The sequence below is a fragment of the Grammomys surdaster genome, unplaced genomic scaffold (assembly GCF_004785775.1).
Source record: "Grammomys surdaster isolate TR1022 unplaced genomic scaffold, NIH_TR_1.0 199, whole genome shotgun sequence".
In the NCBI taxonomy this organism is placed as follows: Eukaryota; Metazoa; Chordata; class Mammalia; order Rodentia; family Muridae; genus Grammomys; species Grammomys surdaster.
In genome coordinates this window covers 3,278,852-3,297,909 of record NW_021604644.1, presented here as the reverse complement: position 1 = coordinate 3,297,909, position 19,058 = coordinate 3,278,852, and the positions used below count along the sequence as shown (strand labels likewise).

The window sequence follows — 19,058 nt, the reverse complement described above, 5'->3', positions numbered from 1 at the left end:
GGCTGCTGGCTGCTGGCTGCTGGCTGCTGGCTGCTGGCTGCTGGCTGGCTGCACAAAACTGGTAGTGAGTGTGAGGCAGGCTAAGGTTCAAGGCTAACAGAATGGGCCTGCATGGGGTGTCAGCAGGGACTTGCCCTGATTCCAGAACTGAGAGGCCATGGGATAGGTGGGACTTGGGATACACTAGACCTGAAGAGCCTGGGATGACCACCTAGTGACCTAGGTTTAAGTACAGAACTTTACCACCCCACTTGTACATAGCTAAAGAGCTTAAGATGTTGTATACTCATGGGCATCGAAGCTCGAGCTGCAACAGAGGCTCCGAGCTCATTATCTCACAGCAATGATGGTTAACAGCTCAGACACCCACGGGAGTGTGCAACATGGAAGCAGTCCTTGTTAATAATTAATTACTACAGAAAAGTGAGACAAAGAAAAAGTAAGAAATTTAAAAAAATGTAAGAGAAACTCCTGAAAGTGGGAGGGGTTTCTAAGAAATGGAAAGATACTGTATTTCTGTTGTCGAGGAGGGTTTTGTAGGGCAGTGTCTGGAACTGGGAAGAGGTTGGAATGATCTATTAAAGTTGGTTAATCACCTAGCCCAGGTGGTAATCATAAACCAAGCAAATGGAGCCCGCACCCCACACTCTCTGCACGTGTCCTGAGCCCAACCAGAGTGATAATCACACGCTGTTCATGGGCTGTTAGGGGTGGTGGAAGCCTGCCTTTGCCCATCTCTGACTGGCTTTGTTCATACCTCAGACCTTAAAGGTTCATTGTTGTCTATCGTACGGAGCTCTCTCTGTTCTCACACTTACTTGACCAGCGCATCACTCTATCGTGGCAGAGCTAACTCTACCACAGCCACCAAGATGTAGCTGCATCCTTCTGAATTCTCCCGCAGGAGCCCCCTGTCTGTAGGATGAGTGAGCCACCTCCCAGTGGAGGGTTCCCGTCAGAAGTCACCCTTACTTATGCTTTAGTCTGTTACAACGAGCTACGTGAAGCAGAGATGATTGAAGGACTGTAGTGACTTATCTGTTCCTGGAGGACATCACAGGGACCAGCTAGGCAGCACTCAGTGGCCCAGAGCCTGTTCCTCTTCTCATCTGCCCCCGTGGTTGTTTCATACACAAGCATAAGCCTTCTTACTCACCTTCCTCAGTGCTACAGATCCAGCCCTTTAAATCCTTCCTCTTCCTTTAACTCCAACCTCTCCCTGTTCTCACTGTGACCTTTGTGAGTGACTTGTGGCTTCTGTCATGGGTTCCTGCCTCTTACTTCAGGGAGAGCATTCTCCTACATCTCTAGACCAGCACACACTCAAGGAGCAGTGTCTAAGGACCTTCTGGGGTGGGGCCAGCCAAGCTGAGGAGGACCCATCTGTCTCCTGAGACTAGGGGGCATTCCAGCAAAAGAAGTGTTCACTGAGGTCTCAAGCTCACCGCCAGCTGTTCCTGTCACTCCAGGGACCTATTGTACCCATCCGTGAACTGGGAACCATGTAAGCAACTCAACAGTTGTGCAGCCAGCCATTGGGGCTAATGTGTGCTACATTTGACATGGGCCCTGGTGCAGAATGAGTAAGGGGAGATGATCAGATACTTTTAACACCTCCAGTCGAAGCTTCCAGTCACCCCAGAAGGGTAGGAGAGAGACAGCTGTAGGGAGCAGAGCCCAGAGCCCAGAGCCCAGAGCCCAGAGCCCAGAGCCAAGAGCCCAGAGCCCAGAGCCCATGGTAACCCTGCCCCTGTTTAAGAAGCATGTTCCTCTAGCCAGCGAAGGACTCCTTCCCTGGGCTGCTCTCTGCCTCCAGGACTTGAATCCACACTAGCAAGTGTCTTAATCAGAGTACATTTGCACTGAGGACAGTATCATTGGTGACACACAAAAAAAAGGCAAACAGCAGCCTGTGACTCTATGATACAAGTCATACTTCCTAGCAAGTACTTTCTTTACCAGTGGAACCATTGTGCCACGCCTCTGAAGTCACCAGTTCTGTTTAAGATGCTAGCTTGTGATTGATTCTACAGTGAGAATTTCAAGCTGGCATATTATGGTTTATGTGACTTGATGAACTGCTTATTCTTTATTTCGTGTGTGGTAGTGTACGTGTGATACATGTATGCATGTGTGCACACATGCATGGAAGCCAGAGTGCATTTGGCATCTTTCTCTGTCACTTTCCAGCTTATAGCCTGAAACAGGGCCATCACCAAGCTCACTCACTATTTTAGTTAGGCTTGCTGGCCAGGGAGCTCTCTGGAGACAGCACTCCAGTCTGAGGTTACAGCACAAGTGGCTATGCCCAGCTCTCTGTGTGAGTACAGAGGATTTGAACTCACTTCCTGTATCCAGCGCTCTTTCCACTGAGCCATTTCTCCAGGCCTCTGCATCATCCTTAAAGATTCTTCATAAGTACCCTTTGGGAAGCCTCTCTGTCATGGCTGAGTTATAAGTTTTCTTTTGGAAGTCTTGTTTCGTCATGGTGCTATCCAGGATTGTAAGAAAGACCCCTGTCTGGATACTACCTATGTCCTAGGTATGTTAAAACCTGGAACTCTGTGTCGAGAGTATGGGGTTCCAAAGCTCTGTATGCCTTCTGACAGGCTTTACAGACTTACCCATACTCTGTGTCTGAGTTAGGGTTTTACTGCTGTGAACAGACACCATGACCAAGGCAACTCTTATAAAGGACAACATTTAGTTGGGGCTGGCTTACAGGGTCAGAGGTTCAGTCCATTATCATCAAGGTGGGAATATGGCGGCATCCAGGCAGGCATGGTACAGTAGGAGCTAAGAGTTCTACATCTTCATCTGATGGCTGCTAGGAGAAGACTGACTTCCAGGCAGCTAGGAGTAGGGTATTAAAGTCCACACCCACAGTGACACACTTCCTCCAACATGGCCATACATTTTAATAGTGCCACTTCCTGGGCCAAACATATAAAAACCATAGCACTATGTGACACTAGTTTCAATTAAACCATACTATTTGATACAGAAACAAACATTTTAAACTGGTGTTGATCTACTTTCTGATAAGGCTACATACTCCTCTCCCATTGTTTCTCCCCCCAGTGTTTAATCAATTTCTCATGTCTCCTGAAGAACATGTTCCTGTTTTTAATACATATTCTAAAATCGGAATCTCAAAACTCCTGGTTTTCTAGGTGGCAAAGTCCAATTCCCAAGCAGAAGGATTAAATTCTTCTCTGGAACAACTTCAACAGAAGATACAAACATGTCAAGGCCGCCGAGGAGATAAGGACGTGAGTCGATCGCAGATTCTGAATGTGCCCAGTTGAGTGGCAACAGTGGTGTTAGACTTGCATCAGGGTACCAGATTCCCCCAGCACAGAGATGGTGGGATGTCTCTGAGCCTCACTAGTTAACTTTTGTGCTACTCAACGGAAGGCAGAAATTAAAAACAACAACAACAACAACAAAACAGCTAATTTCCCCTCCCCCACCAGCCCTAGGTCAGTGAAGATGGGGGCCTGAGCCTGGATTTGGGGACCCTACTTCCCCTTGCTGTCATCAGGCCTTCCTCTCTGAATTGAGAACTCAGCCCCAGGTGAATGAGAAAACCAGGGGCTCTGGGCTCATTTTTATCATAGCCCATAAACAGATTTTTCATGTCTAATCAGAATTGCTACAAGTTCCACAGGATCATATTTCCAAGTGTCTCTGACTCCCCAGTCAGCAGAACAAGTCTCTGGGTGTGTGCAGTCTTGTTTTTTGGTCACGAGTGCCTGTCTCTGCCCCAATTCACATATGCCCTAGTCTCAAGGCATTGTCCCTGGGCAGCTCACCTAGATGACTCTAGAACTGGTACCTGACTTACAAGACCATGAGAAGTGCTTCCTGCCCTCTTTTCCAGCAGGTCAGCAGCTCAGGGCTCTGTCTCCATTGATGTGAGCATCAAGACGATGCCTTTGTTTTTTTTTTAATCATCATTTGAAAATTTTTGTACAGGAAGACATAATTTTTGAGAAAAGTTCCCACAGAGCATCATGTGCAGAATAAATGTCGCTCTGGAGACAGAGATACTCTGGGTCGCATTGTGTGCCTTCACATGGTCTCCTACAGACAACTGAGTTGTCACTCTGAAGAGCGGATGTGCAGACAAAAGGTTCCTATGTCTTATCCATCACTTCCTTGGTCTCCTTTTCCTGGTAGCAAGGGGCAAACTGACTGTCCTGCTAGGACCATCCATAGGCTCTTTAGGCAAGCCATAACTGTCAGAATAGCAACATTTTAGACTCATCAAGCTCCACCAGTTCTTTTGTGTTGAGAGAATGTCAGGAGACTCACTCAGAAAGCCTTGTTTCTAGTCTGCAGAGCAATTATTAGGAGACAATGGGAATAGTGTCTTAGATACATGGCGAGGATAAAGATGATTGAGGGCGCATGATGGAATCTGTAGGGTGCTGCTAAGGGAAATGCCAGTGAGATGTTGCCATAGAGACAGTCAGCCCTCCTGCACAGATCTCCACACCCTTGCCAACTGGACTAAATACATCCTTCTGAACATAGAATTTTAAAGCTAGTAGAAATACAGGGGGATGTTCCGTGTCCCCATCTTATAGATGAGGATTCTGGGCCAAGCAGGTTTGAGTCACTTGCCTGTAGCTGAACCTATAAGACCAGGAACAGAACTCCCCATCCATGAAGGATCTGCCACCTCTAGACATCTGCCCAAAAGAGCCAGTGCCAGTCCCTCCCCTCCTCCAGGACCATTGCATACAAGAGAGGGAGCTTGGAAGAACCAAGAGTTGTCCTTCCTAGACAAGCCATCGTCCCTGCACTGGTGGTGATTTTGTCTGGTTCCTGAGGCGTCCTCCCTCTGCGCTCCCACTAGATGGTGACTACAGATGACCTCCTTGCCTTTGTCCGATCCTGGAAAGAAAAACTGAGCCAGAGGATTAAGTACCTCAACTGCAGCCTGGACATGGTGTCCATTACTCAGGAGGTCTTTACGGTAAGGAACACAAAGGGATGATGGGGGAAAGGGTAGACAAGCTGTATGCAGGCTAGGCTCCCAGGAGACCACACGAGATCTAGTACAGCATAAAGGGAGAGGAGGCTCCCAGATTTTGTCAAACCTGCTGGGGTTATATGGAAGGGTGGCATACTGTGGCATTGAGTCTGAGCTGAGGTCCCTGTGGGCCAGCTCCTTGCACTTGTCTCTTAGGAAATTCCTAACATTCTTGACACCGTTCTTCTCTACCAAGGATCTTAAGTTAGTCAGCACACATGATCTCAGTCAAGCCTACCCACCTCAGCCTCTGGCTTCCCATCCACCATGAGCAGTCCCATCTGCCATGGCCACAAGACCCCAGTGTCTTTCCATCTACTTACTAAATCTTCTCCCATGCTTGACGCCCATTCACCAAACTACAGCAAAGGCCCAAATAACTCTGTCATTCTCCCGCCTTCAGTGTCAAATCCAAACCCTTCAACCAGTCACATAAGCAGCCTGGGGTCTGTCATCAATACCCCTTCATTCCTTACTGGCCCTAGAGTGTCTCCCACCTCCCCCATGAGTCCACAGACTGTGAAGTAAGGTCTCTAGTTAATGGGCTGTCTGCCTGGGGCAAAGGCTGCATGGCCTGGCCCTTTCCCCATGTCTACATCAGGCTTTGCCCGTGAGGGTCTCAGTCACTCCCAGGAAACTCAAGAACCAATTGCTTTAGAGTAGGCTGACCTTGGGCTCAGCTCTCACTGTCACATTTTGGCTACTCTTCCTCCCGTGGGGAGGCCTTCCATCCTGTGTAGCTGGGTTAGCTCCCAGCCACATCCTCCACTGCTTATGGCAATATAGAGGCCCCAGGGATCCAGCCCATGCCCATTTCCAAGGCCTGACTGGAGATGAGACTCAGAATAAATGATGGGACAGTCAGACTAATCACTCTGTGGACGTCATTACTATCCTTTCTCACAGGGAGTTGGTCACTCACAGCCTTGTCTTCACTTGTCCCCTCATCCCATGTGGTCTAGACACCAACCAGTTGGACATCTCTGTGGCTGACTCTTGTAGGCCTCACTTCATGCTCACAGGAGATGGGAACTTTGCCTTCATAGGACTGGTCCTGTTTCTGACCATACGTGTGTGTGTGTGTGTGTGTGTGCGCGCGCGTGCGCGCGCACCTGTCTTTCTTACCTCAATTACAAGCTTCAGGAGATCAGGGACCCTAGGCAGGCACCCCACCCATGTCCTCAGGTCTCAGGCAGAGCCTTGTGGAGAACAGGCACTAGGAAAGTCCTTTCTAAAGGTGAGAGTGCATGACTTGAACAAGCAGTTGATTTCCTGAGTAAAGTTGGAGCACATCCACTTTATAGAGAAAATGAGCTCTGCCACGAAGTCAGGAAGCTTGCCTCCAGCCATCACCTGGACAAGATGGCAGTGGACAGTATCTGCTGTCTCCTTCGAACATAATCCCTGATCTCAGCTTTTCTCTCTGGACTGCAGGACACTGTCCTGACTGACACTGAGATGGAGAGCGACATCCATATGAGTGCAGAGGCCCTTGATGAGGAAGCCAAGGTGGGCCTTGTCACCCCTGAGTCCTTTGCCCAGCCAACCCGCATAGGGAGGCCCATGATTGAAGACCCTGCTGTAGACGTGGTCAGAAGGATCCTTCAGTGAGTGCCTACACTGTGGCCTGTGTCCCTGAACCAGCAGGGGCTGGCTCTGGGGCTTTATTCACTGTGGTACCAAGGGAGTGCTAATCCAGGAGCCTGTGCCCTCAGGCCAGGGGTGTCCCTTCTTAGAAACTCAGTTGCTCACCCAAACTGTTGAGCTCATGGTGAGACTCACACATGTGGTATTGACAACCAAGTTTGTTACCCAGAGCTTGGCCTAGGCTCTTGTTGGCATGGTCGCCATGGAAAATTTCATGTCCTTTCCTCTGGTTTCAGAATTTCTCAGGCAAAATCGACATGCCCGTGTGACAAGGATCGCTCCCAAACAGGTAGAAACTCAGGCCCATGGGTCTCGGGGACGGTAGTGGCAGCTGTAGCCTATCATCACCTCTTCTCTGTTCTTGACCGGGATACTTGTCACCCAAAGCCTTGAAGAGACATCGGTACCGGGGAGAGAAGGCCTTAAAGAAGGCCTTGGCCAGTTCCAGTGTTACCTCAGCAGGGAGGTAAGGATTCAAGGCCATTCTAAATTTCTCCTTCCCAGACCCAACCTGGGCCCACTCGTCCCCAGACAGAGGCCAGATGGCCTGTCTTTTGCTCAGACTCCTGAACTTGCACGCATGCTCAGGAAGTGCGTGGGATGGAGGTGGGATGGGCACTACTGACAGTGGCTTTATTCAGGCTTGAGTTCATCCTCGGGTGGATCACAGCTCTCTCACATGTTAGTTCCTGGAGAAGTCTCTGGGTGGCTGTCATTGGGGTGGTAGGTAGATCCTTACCCTTCAATCTCCCAGCAGGCTGAGCAGCATTAGAAAGGGAGACAGAGTGAGCACAGGAGCAGGTGGGTCTCCTGCAGCAACATCACAGACACAGGCAGACCAAGACAGGGTGTCCCAGTCTGTGATCATCTGCTAAGCTCTGGAGAGGTCATCAGACATGAACGTCTCTGGCCACTAGCTCTAACCAATATATTTTAGGGAAGCAAACAGCAAATGCCTGAGCCAACTTTGGCTCTTTACTAAGCCCTAGATAACATGGCTGAATTCCTGGCTGGGAGAAATGAAAGGAGACCCCATTTTGCTTTAACCAGTACAAGGTCTCTTGAACCCTGAAGAGAAAGGAAGAGTGGCCAAATGAAAGGAGCAAAGGCCATTAGTTCACAGCTGTAGATAGCAGCAAGCTGCTTTCAGGTACTTTTGGCAGACTCAAGGGCAGCTAGGAGAGTAGGAAGGCTCAGGGACAGCCCTGAATGTCCTCGATCAGGGGTGTGGTATCTCAAGCTGCAAGCAGGCCCGTGGAAGCAGAGCATCATTCATGGTCTACAATTGGAAATGTCAACAAAAATGAGGCAAGCTGTGTGTCGTCCAGTAACCAAGCCCTGACTATTTGGAGCCCATCTTTTCATTCCTGGACCATCAGGAGACTGCAGTCTGACTGTCTGCATGTCCAGGCGGCAGCAGACTGGCTTCAGGCTGTTTGTCCTAGGCAGGTGGCAGGTGCTCTGGGCACAGCACTCCAGGTTGAACTCCAAGAGTTCTGTTTTGTAACAGGTGACCCAGTCAGCACTTCTTTCTCCATCTACTCTCTCAGAGGTTCAAGCATAGAACAACAGCTATATCACTATTGACAATCTGGTGCTGTCAGATAAAAGAAGGACCCAACTCAATCTAATTGCAAGTCAATGCTTAACTATTTAGACTAACCAAAAAGATATAAATATGGATATAATATGTCTGATATTTCCTGGAGATATACATATACATACACATTACACACACACATGTACATCTCTATCTCTATCTCTATCGAGAGAGAGAGAGAGAGAGAGAGAGAGAGAGAGAGATGTATCTTGTTGTGTATATGAGTTCACATCTAACTAGAAGTATCATACGCTTATCTACTGACCATGATGGCTTTGCTTTAGTTTTCAAACAGGAACAGGAAGCTGCAAACTTCTGGGCCTGACCACCCATACCTCTTGCTCTCCGCCTAACCTTGACTGTGAATTAGCAATAAACCCGCAGTTATTTTCAGAGGAGTTGAGAATGGGAAAGCCTCCTGAAGGACTGTTGTAAAATCCAGTCATCCTACCCCACAGGCAGCTCAGCTTCCCAGGCATCCCAGGCAGGGTTCAATGGGTACAGAACCCCAACATGTTGTACAAAGTACTGACCTCCTTCTGTCCCACAGCATGAGACGACACCCCAAGTACATCAGAGCCGACAAAAAGTACCAGGTGCTCGGGGAGAAGCCTTCTGCTCAGGCTGAGTAAGTAGTGACACATTGTTTGCCTCTGTGGAACCCTTTCCCTCAGTAAGAACCCTTTCCCTCTGTGGTGTAGTGGTGAGCTTTTAGCTACATCACTTTATGCTCCTGGTGGGTCATGCTTCCAGCCTTCCTCCCAGGAATCTTAGGATCAATGAAAGAAGGACATACACACACACACACACACACACACACACAAGCTCACAAGCTTATTTTTACTATGCTGTCTAGCTCAATGGCTGGACACTTCTAATCCTCCATCTGATACCCTAGGCCCAAATGGGGAAATGACCAGTGGTCATTCCAAAATCTCTCACATGGCTGGTTGGCTTTATCTCCTGCAGCTCCAACTTTTATCCGTATCCCATGGCTTCATTTCGATTTCTCCTTCTCCGCCTCTCTGTGTCCTAGCCTGTGCAACTCTAAGGTCTCCCCCCACCCCCATCTCCCTCTGCTCAGTCATTGGTCGCTGCCTTTTTTATTGATCAATTAAAAAACAATTGGGGACCAGGACCTCTAGTGTTTAGACACACAGATTCCCAGTTGAATCAAAGCATTAGGCCCAATCCCCAGCACTGTGGAACCTTTCCGTCTGTGAAATCCTTTTCTTCTATGAGAAGGCTTTCCCTCTGTAAGAACCCTTTCTCTCTGTGAGAAGTCTTTCCTTCTGTGAGGACAGTGGAGAAGTAGGAAAGATAAGCTTACACATCAAGGTCAGTTTGTCTTAGACTAACCCATGTGTTTGTTGAGAGATATTTTCACCAAAACGTTCACATTTTCCAAGCTCAGCACTTCATGGTGCCAAGACCCTTTTGAGGTTTGAGGGCTTTGCTTGTTTATCTTGTATCTGTTTTTGTTTTACACCTTCCCACCTCTATTTCCTTCCCCTTACTTTATCAGCACTTTAGTGATCAAAGCAAAAGCCAGTTTTCTTAGTAGAGCTTCTTTTCAAGCAAATCAGCAGAAACTCAAGTTGAAGAAAACAGAAGCCCTCAGAGGACACCAAGTTCTAGAGTGGAGCCCCATTCTCTCTCTGGGGGACCTTTAGAAACAGCTTCCAGTTGACCTTTGACCTCAGGAGAGTCTAACCTCTAGAGCTGGGGAACCATGTGAGGATGTCTAGCCCACCAGGTGATTCAGGAAAGACCTCGGCTTGGCACCTTGATGTGCCCTTGTCCTGTGCGTTCGACGTACCGTGTCACAGCAGTCCTGACTCTGTTCACTCTAGTTCCACGTCATTTTAATCCCATACAGAGGTGAACTCCTACACGGTTCAGATGCAGAACCATTCCACAGCCCCCACAAACCTTTCCCTCTTACCATTCCCTTCCTTCCCAACACAGAGCAATCAGGAATGTGCTTGATTTTTTTCCCTTGTAACTCTGTCAGTTGGAGAACATCACACAAACAGAGTTGCAGCATTAGACTTTCTTGGTGACAGCACACTGCCCCGGGCCCTGTCTTAATCTTAGTTTGTTACTCCTACAGAATGTCTAAGGCTGCACAATATGAACAGCAGAGATTTGTTTCTTACAGTTGTGAAGGTTGTGAAGTTAAGGGCAGAATACCAACATCAAGGCAGGGATAGAGTAGTTCTTCCCTATAATCCTAGAGCCTAGGAGTTAACACATGAAGATCACAGATTTAGGCCAGCCTAGGCTACATAGCAAGACCCTGTCTCTTAAAAAGGGAAGGGTGCATTGTCCCATCTGGGAGTGAGAGGAACAAGAGAGTAGAGAAAAGGAGGGCAGACAAAAGGGGAGAAAAAGGAAGGAACTAAACACTTTTCACCAGGACCTCATTCCTATGATAACTAACCCACACTCCCTGAGGGTGGAGTCACCAGGACCTCAATGCTTCTCAACTGTGTGGCCTTGGGGACTGAGTTTCCAACACATGCACTTCATTTGTTTTTAATTTATATGTGTGCTTGCCTGGATGTATGTCCGCACTATGTGTTTGGAGTTCCTGTTGAGGACAGAAGAGGGCATCAGATCCCTGCAACAGGTGGTTGTAAGCCACCTTTCGGGTACCGTGAATCAAACCCAGGTCTTCTGGAAGAGCAAGTGTTCTTAACCACTAACACCCATCTCTTCACCTACAGCCAGACAGCTCTCTGTCTGACTTAATGACATGATTTTTTTTTCATCTCTTGGTGGCTGCCAGGATTTTCACCTATGTTTTTCTTTTAAATTCTAATAAAATTGTCCTTGAGTTAAAAAAAAAAAAACTCTTTCCACCAGAAAGAAGGAACAGTGTTAGAAATAAACATACAAGGTAATGCTCAGCTTCACGGAGGCACCAAGAAATGGCAGGAGACAGGCTCAATCTGTGCTTCACCTGAGACTGACCAACTAACCCAGGACTGCAAGGAAGCAGCCAGCCTAGAGTGGGGTCATCAACCATCATCCTTCCAGAAATTCCAGAAAGTCATCAGCAGAGGCTGATGGGAGCCATCAAAGCAAACCACACTGCACGTCTGCATGCCTTTCTCCCAAAGAGCTCATCCTTCCCCACAAAGGAAAGACTCCCTGAACAGATAGTCTGGGCAGCTTGCACTGTGTAACCAGTTGCTTGGAACTACTGTTCTGAAGCAAGAAGGCACCCCACAGGAGACAGAAATGCACACTCTCAGCAAGCAGGAAGGACAGTATACTGACTGTGCCTGAGCACTTTATTGCCCCATTGATGTTCTAAGCAGAAGAGTACATATTTGGCCACAAGGACAAATACCTTTGATGCATTGAGACAAAGAGCCACACCCACATTCAGCTGGAGAGATGGTTCATAGCCTCAGGCCAGATTCAGTCACTGTGGTAGACGGTCATGATCTAGAAACTGGGGAACCTGGACATGTACCACCAGGCCTAAGGCCATATGATGCTACAAGGGATCCAGAGCCAGCTCCTAACAGAGCGTGACCTCGATACCACCCTTTTTAGGGTTCATCCATAAACCTAGGATCAGTCTTTGCCAACCAGGATGATCATCTCTCTGGAAGCTACTCAAGGTTGCCCTTGCCAGTTGTTTGGTTGTTTGGAGTTCTGTTAGAGTTCTCTCTACCCATCTCTGACAGACCTCCCTTGGGAGCTCCCCTTGGAAACTAGAATGTTGGGAGGCCTTCATCAGCCTTTGAGAAATATGTGAAAGTGACTGAAGGAGGGACGTCTCCTAAGGGTAAGATTCTGTTAGACTGGCAAAATGAGCTGCCTAATGTGCAAAAGGGGGGGGGACCCAACCAACCAACCAAATAAAAACCCAACAACAACAACAACAACCAAGCAATATCTTATTACTGCCCCTCGGGCCTCACACACGCTAAGCAAGCTCTCTGCCACTCAGTTATATCCCTGCTCAGCTATCCAGTGCTTTTTGTGCCGAATTAACCAAGCCCGCTCAGTCAGTCAACAGGTTCTCCAGCGCAGGAGTGAGGATTAAAAGAAAAGACACGGTTAGACAAAGTTGCAGCGTGACCCCAGCCAGTTCTGAGACTGAAGGCAGGTTCGTTTAATTCAACTTTTCTTTTAAACCTTTTTAATTACATGCAAGTATTTAGGTCAGTTCTAGGTTTGAAGAACCAACATTACAATAGAAACAAACAGTCAAGGAACAAGCAAGGCAATATACAGAGTCCCGTCATCACTCTCAAGATCGATGTTTCTAAGGGCTCATCAGGATGACAAAGTATCTGAGCCTACTTCCCTGTCCTAGCCCACAGTCATATTCATGCCTGAGGCATACCTTTTTGTTTTAGCCTAAGACTTGGATTCCTGACTGAATTTACTTCTCTGTTTTAGCCTTAAAATAGACTCCTGCCTGAACTTACTTCCTTGTCATGGCCCAAAGTCATATTCTTGTCTAAAGCCCATTTCCTTGTCCTTGGCCAATGTCAGATTCCTGCCAAGCAGCCCCAATGGCTTCCCACACCGAATAAAAACAGAAATAGAAGCCTCTGAAGTTCCAAAAACAAAAGGATTGTAAACCACAGTGTATCCATGTTTAATGATGTTCCACAGCCATTTAAGTCTGTAGCCCAGGAGAGGGGGCAGTTAAGAGTTTGGTAAGTGGGGCTGTTGAGATGGTTCAGCAGTTAAGAGCACTGACTGCTCTTCCAGAGGTCCTGAGTTCAAATCCCACCAACCACATGGTGGCTCACAACCATCTGTAATGGGGTCTGATGCCCTCTTATGGGGTGTCTGAAGACAGCTACATTGTACTTACAGATAATAAATAAATAAACCTTAAAAAAAGAGTTTGGTAAGTGAACAGTCTACATGAAATCCAGGCGAAGCTAATTGTGTCTGATTTTAAGTGAAATTATCTGGAGGGAACTCACTGAACCGTTGGTGTTAATTTTCCCCCTTATTTCAATATAGTTGCATCTTTTAAAAGTATAATGAATAACTTTTGGAAAGAAAGACTACTGACCCAGGTACATGGATGTTCATGGCGATCAGTACTGCATATGGGTAGGAGATTCTGAGACTTGTCAGCATCATCGTAAAATGTTAAGTGTCCCATGACCCCATGGGCCCAAAGGCATTGTCTCCTCATGTCGCTTTTGAGTTGAGCTCATGGAGCAGAAATCTCCATGGTTGGTAGAAATTTGCTTTTAAGTCCCTCCTGTGCGAGCCATGGGCCTGGTGGCCACTTAAGAGTAATCAGAGGAGATGCCTGTCTTAGTGTTACTATCGCTGTGATAAAACACCATGACTAATATCAGCATGAGGAGGAAACTGTTTATTCATTCACAGTTCCATAAAACTATCATCAAAAGCCATGAGGGCAGGAACTTAAACAGGGCAGGAACCAGGAGGCGGGAGCTGATGCAGAGGCCATAGAGGAGTGCTGCTTACTGGCTTGTGCCCCATGGTTTTCTCAGCCTGCTTTCTTATTGAACCCAGGACCACCAGCCCAGGGATGGCATCACCCACAATGGGCTGGGCCCTCCCCTACCATTCGCTAATTAAGAAAATGCCCCACCAACTCACAAGTGCCTGAAAAGCCAGCCTCAGGAGATCTGACACCCTCTTCTGGACTCGGAAGGCACTCTACAAGTTGCACAAACCCACCCACCCACAGACCTGCATATAAACATGTAAAATGTAAATCCTAGAAATAAAAATAAGTCTTAAAAAATCTAATTAAATGTGGTAGGGAAACCATGCTTTCCAAACATCATCTCTGGAAACTTGCAGCTCTATTGCCTTTCTGCCCATTCTTGTCTGTCCGTGAGGGAGCACTAAACCCATGGGTAAGAGCCCACAAAGCTGAGTGGGCTAGGGGAGATGGCACAGGCATGCCTGCAGCCACATCACACAGAGGCATTTTCCTTGTTGAGCTTCCCTCCTCTCAGATGACTTTAGCTTGAGTCAAATAAACACAAAGCTCTCCAGTACAGTTCCCCCACAGGATGTCGTACTCATTGGCTTCCTATTTGTAAACGTTTAATTTACTTTTATTAGTAGTACAAGAGAGTGATTGTGAATGCGGGCCCGTGTGTGCTACGGTGTGTGTGTAAGTCAGAGAACAATTTTCAGGAGTTTTTTTTTTTCCCTGCTTTGTTAGGCAGGGCCTCTCTTCTTATTTCTGCTGTGTCCCATGCTAACTTTAGGGTGATTCTCCAGCCTCTGCCTCCAGTCTCATCATAGGAATGCTGGGATTATAGCCTGGCACTTCATCTGGATTTTTTTTTTTTTAACATGGGATTGTGGGATCTAACTCGGGTCTCGGGCTTGCTTGGCAATCACTTTTACCCTGGAGCCATCTCTCTGGCTTTGGCTTACTATTCACAACTACTCTTCTTTTTTTCTTTCTTTTAAAAATTGCTATTGTTATTTGGCAAAATTTCAACAGTTCAACCTGGCCTGGAACCCAGAGGTGGCCACAGCTGACCTTGACCTTGTAGTCTCATACTCCTGTCTTTACCTCCTGCTGGAATTACAGGTGTGGTCTATCACAACCAGCTTGCTCTTTTCTTAAAGAGTGCAGGGGACCAACCAGTGCAGGGACCACCAGGGCCTCTGATGAATATCACTCCTGTCTTAGTCAGGGTTTTACTGCAGTGAACAAACACCATGATCAAGGCAACACTTACAAGGACAACATTCAATTGGGACTGGCTTACAGATTCAGAGGTTCAGTCCATTATCATGGGACTGAAGGTGGGAGCATGGCAGCACCCAGGCAGGCATGGTGCAGGAGTAGCTGAGAGTTCTACATCTTCATCTGAAAGCAAACAGGAAAAGACTGGCTCCCAGGCAGCTAGAAGGAAGGTCTCTCAAAGCCCACCCCCAGAGTGACACACTTCCTCCAACAAGGTCACACCTCCTAATAGTGCCACTCCCTGGGCCAAGCACATTCAAACCACCACAGCTTCACAGTCTACATCCAGGGTTAGAACTCAGGCATACTAAAATGCTACCACCGAGTTGATTTGTGCAGATAGGCATTTGTAAGTGGGGACTGTGGACTGTGTGTGGTCCAGAGCTCCATGGAGGAGGCACCAAGGAGAACTGTGTTCATCTTCACAGAAGCAAGAAGAAAATGTTTGATTAGCTACTGTGCAAAGTCCCTAGTTAGAGGTTCACTAGCTAGTTCTGATTAGTTAAGGTTAAGTTTCATTTTTGTGGGCTGTGGCCATCTATGTATGCTGAGCTCATGCAGGAAACTCAGGTACCAGCCATATGTCCGCCTTATAATCTCCCAATCAGTGTTTTAAGTACTTGGTAGATTTTACAGTCTGCTAGAAGAGATAGAGAGATTAATCAGCCAACCAAACCAAGCAATCCCCAAACCACTGATCAGGGTGGATCAGAGGAGCTGAATATCAGAATCAGGCAGAGCTAGGATCCGAGGAAGAAAGGAAACATGATAAATGAGGATTAGGCTGTTCAAAGGGCAAAGTCCCGGGGCAGTGTTACATAGTTACCATGAGTGACAGGGTTAAAACTGAACACTCCAAGTACTCTGTTGCTTGGTTTTGTCTACCTTGGTGCATCTGGAAGAGGTGACTCACAGATCTGCCTCGTTGGTGTTGCAGGGATTTTAAAGGCATCATCCTGAATCTCCTGTGGGAGAGCAACGAGCACCTGATGGTCGTAGTGGAGGTGAGAACCACTGCCCGCAGGCCCTTGCCTACCCTGGAAGCCCCCTCCAGCCCTCTCCAGCCCCCTCCAGCAGTCCATTGAACAGGCCACTCTATGATTCCAGCTTAGGACCTTGAATCTGTTGTCTGTTTTATTTGTTTATTATTTTTGTTAAGTTTTTAACTTTTCCTCCTAGACACTGATGAACACTTGTTCATCAGTGTGCGTTTATTCATTTATTTAAGCAGCCAGAAAACATTTCTTGGACATTGTGTGTCAGTTAATGAGTATGCCAAGAGGAACAAACCTAACCTTAGCCTCAAGGGCCCCAGCAAGCAGCTTAGTGGGACACAGGGAGCCAGGTGGGGCTTGGGAGCAGCACGCATGCTGTCCTGCTTTGGTATGTTCCAGAACATACCCAGGCCTCCTGCCTGGCTCCCACAGGCTGAGTTCAGCCAGGCATAGCTCATCTGTCTTTGTGGTCCACATCCAGTTGCTTTCTAGTAAACACGCGGCCTTCTTCCAAACGGCTAAGGACTCCTGTATCTAGAGTTAAATAGGGGTTTGCCATCCACTCATCCAAGAATCCAACATGATCTGTTTGTAGCCATGCTAGGTGGGCCTGGGATGCAGGGAAGGTCATGAGGGCAGAGGGGGAGTACATGTAAAGACTCAGGGGTGTGGATCAGGATAGGCCAAGGGGGCCATACATGGTCACCTCTCTCTGGCAGGATTTTTACCGTAAAGAGAAACGCCCAGTCACCAGGCCTGAATGCATGTATGAAAACTTTGACCAGTGCGCTGACCACATCAGCAAGAAGATCTTAGAATATCACCATCAGGCGGATGAGTACCACAACTCCTGCCTTCTGGGTAAGTGCAATTATGCCAGGAGGCCAGCAGAGGGAGCATTGCAGCAGTTACGGCAGGGAACCAGAGGAGGGTCTCAGCTCACCTTCCCTTTGACTCAGGAACAGAGGGTCAGTCCTGTGAAAAGCCACTCTCTTGGCGTTAAGACAAATCAACTGTTAACTTTAATAGGGTAAAAAAAAAATAAACGTAAAGGTTCATTGTTTTTTCGAAGGTAGTTGGTTTTCCCCTTTGTTTCCGTTTACCCATGAAGAGTATATTCAATGGCTTTCAGTTCATTTCTAGAGCTGGAGAATTGTCATTGCTGTCAATGTTAACCCCCAGCAACCTATCCACTCCCAGACCCAAACAGCTGACAGCCACTGTCTATAATTCCATGGGAATGGATTCAAGTGGCTCTTTTTGACTGTCTGCCTTAGTTTTATGTAATGTTTTGAGGCATGCTGTGGGTTGTATAGCACTTTAAACAAATCACAGAATAATATTCCTCTGGGCATATCGATCTCACTTTACAGATCTCTACGGTGTGATTTCAGAGGTAGTAGGGGGAAGTATGTCGGGTAAGGGTGGGGATTAGGAGGTACCCAGACCTGGGGCCAAAACACCCCTGTTATCTCCCAGCTGTGTGACTTTAGCAAGGTGATTCTACCTCTCTGAGCTTCCATTTTCTTGTCTGTAAGCTAAGAAAGGCTTCTTTGGGGATTAATCTCTCACAGGGAATGACCAGTCATAGCCCATGATTGTAGAATGGGTGAAATCCAAGCCATAGATCACATTTCCCACTGAACTCAGAGGGATCCCATTTTCTATGGATGTTCTCAAAGAAAAGGCCCTAAGTCCAGGTATTCTTGGGAAGCAGAGTAGACTGTGCTCCTCTCTCGTAGAGAGAGCCTAATCTGCTGGCGGAGACTTCTACCCCCTTCGTTGTAGCAGCCCAGCCCCTCCCTGTATCCTGCCAAGGCAATATAAAGCCCCAGATTTTGGTTTTAAGTATGGTATTTGGGGCATAAAATCTTTAAAAGTGGTTGTAAAGTATGAGATGAACAACCAAAAATCAACTGAGAATAGGACGTATGTTAAACAGAGCAGAGACCACAGCTGCTGCCCCAAATCCATGGGACCCGGAGCCTCCTCTTCCATGGTCAAGGCATTAGGAATAGGAGACACGTGCCAAGGCCACCCAGTGTGGGATGTCCCACGTGAAGCTGGGACCACAGGGCTCTGCCTGCAGAGTGAGGCAATTGACACTCAAGCCCCTCACTCAGGCTGGCAATGCACTACTTATCCCCCCACCACCAACAACAACTAGAAGCAAACACCTCAGCAGAAACTGTGGTAATAATGGACAATGAAAGCAAAAGACAAAACGCTTCACAGGCATCCAAAGCAGAAGTTTAGCCTAGATGAGGTTTCTAAACCCGATTTACATTTACTGAAACATAGACTCTGTTTTATGTGAATCATTCAAAAAGATCTGAAACAGGTCAGGTCCTCTGGCTTCAAGCTACCATTCTCTGACAGTGTCCAGAAATTGCTTAATGCTGAGACATCCTCTCTAGAAAAACCTGCCTTTGCCTCAGCCCTGAAACTCCGATAGATGAAGTTCCCCTGTGAGTGCAAAGCACTCTGAGTCAGAGGCACAGAATGAGAACAGCAAAGATCTCAGACCCTGAAGGAACACCAGAGACAGCTAGCTAGCTAGCTGGACGTGGTAGCACACACCTTTGATTCCAGCACTGCAGAGGCAGGGTTTCAAAGTCAAGGCTAGCTTGGGCTACACAGTAAGACTGGGGGAAGAATGAGGGGAGAATTTAAAAGGCAGTGGGAGGGAATGGAGGGGGGAGAGCAGGAGAGAGGAAGTGAGAGGGGTCAGGAGTGAAACACCAGGCACAGAATACAAAATGATACGCTTGTAGCTAGCGAGATGAAAGAGGACACTGGGAACACAAAGAGAAGATCCTACAGAAATGACCGATTTGATATAAAAAAGAATGAAGTAGAACTTCTAAAACCAAAACATCAAGAGTTGACAACTGAAAATGATGAGCAGGTGTTCGCCCAGGTTATGCTGAAGGTGGAGGTGGCAAGCTGGAAGGCAGATGCAGAGAGGAACTGTCCAGCAGGAGAGGAAGACCTGAGAGAGAGAGAGAGAGAGAGAGAAAGAGAGAGAGAGAGAGAGAGAGAGAG

At 47.5% G+C, this 19,058-nt stretch overlaps 1 protein-coding gene across 1 annotated transcript in view; it reads left to right on the top strand.

Annotated features, from left to right (window-relative positions):
* The window catches only part of Ccdc180 (coiled-coil domain containing 180), a 64,119-nt gene that overhangs the window by 36,778 nt on the left and 8,283 nt on the right, over positions 1-19,058 (top strand). Inside the window, exons 26-33 of the mRNA XM_028770271.1 lie at positions 3,174-3,272; positions 4,865-4,984; positions 6,476-6,648; positions 6,925-6,977; positions 7,076-7,154; positions 8,839-8,916; positions 15,956-16,022; positions 16,733-16,874. Coding sequence (XP_028626104.1) covers positions 3,174-3,272; positions 4,865-4,984; positions 6,476-6,648; positions 6,925-6,977; positions 7,076-7,154; positions 8,839-8,916; positions 15,956-16,022; positions 16,733-16,874 — 811 coding nt within the window. The remainder of the gene's footprint in view (positions 1-3,173; positions 3,273-4,864; positions 4,985-6,475; positions 6,649-6,924; positions 6,978-7,075; positions 7,155-8,838; positions 8,917-15,955; positions 16,023-16,732; positions 16,875-19,058) is intronic.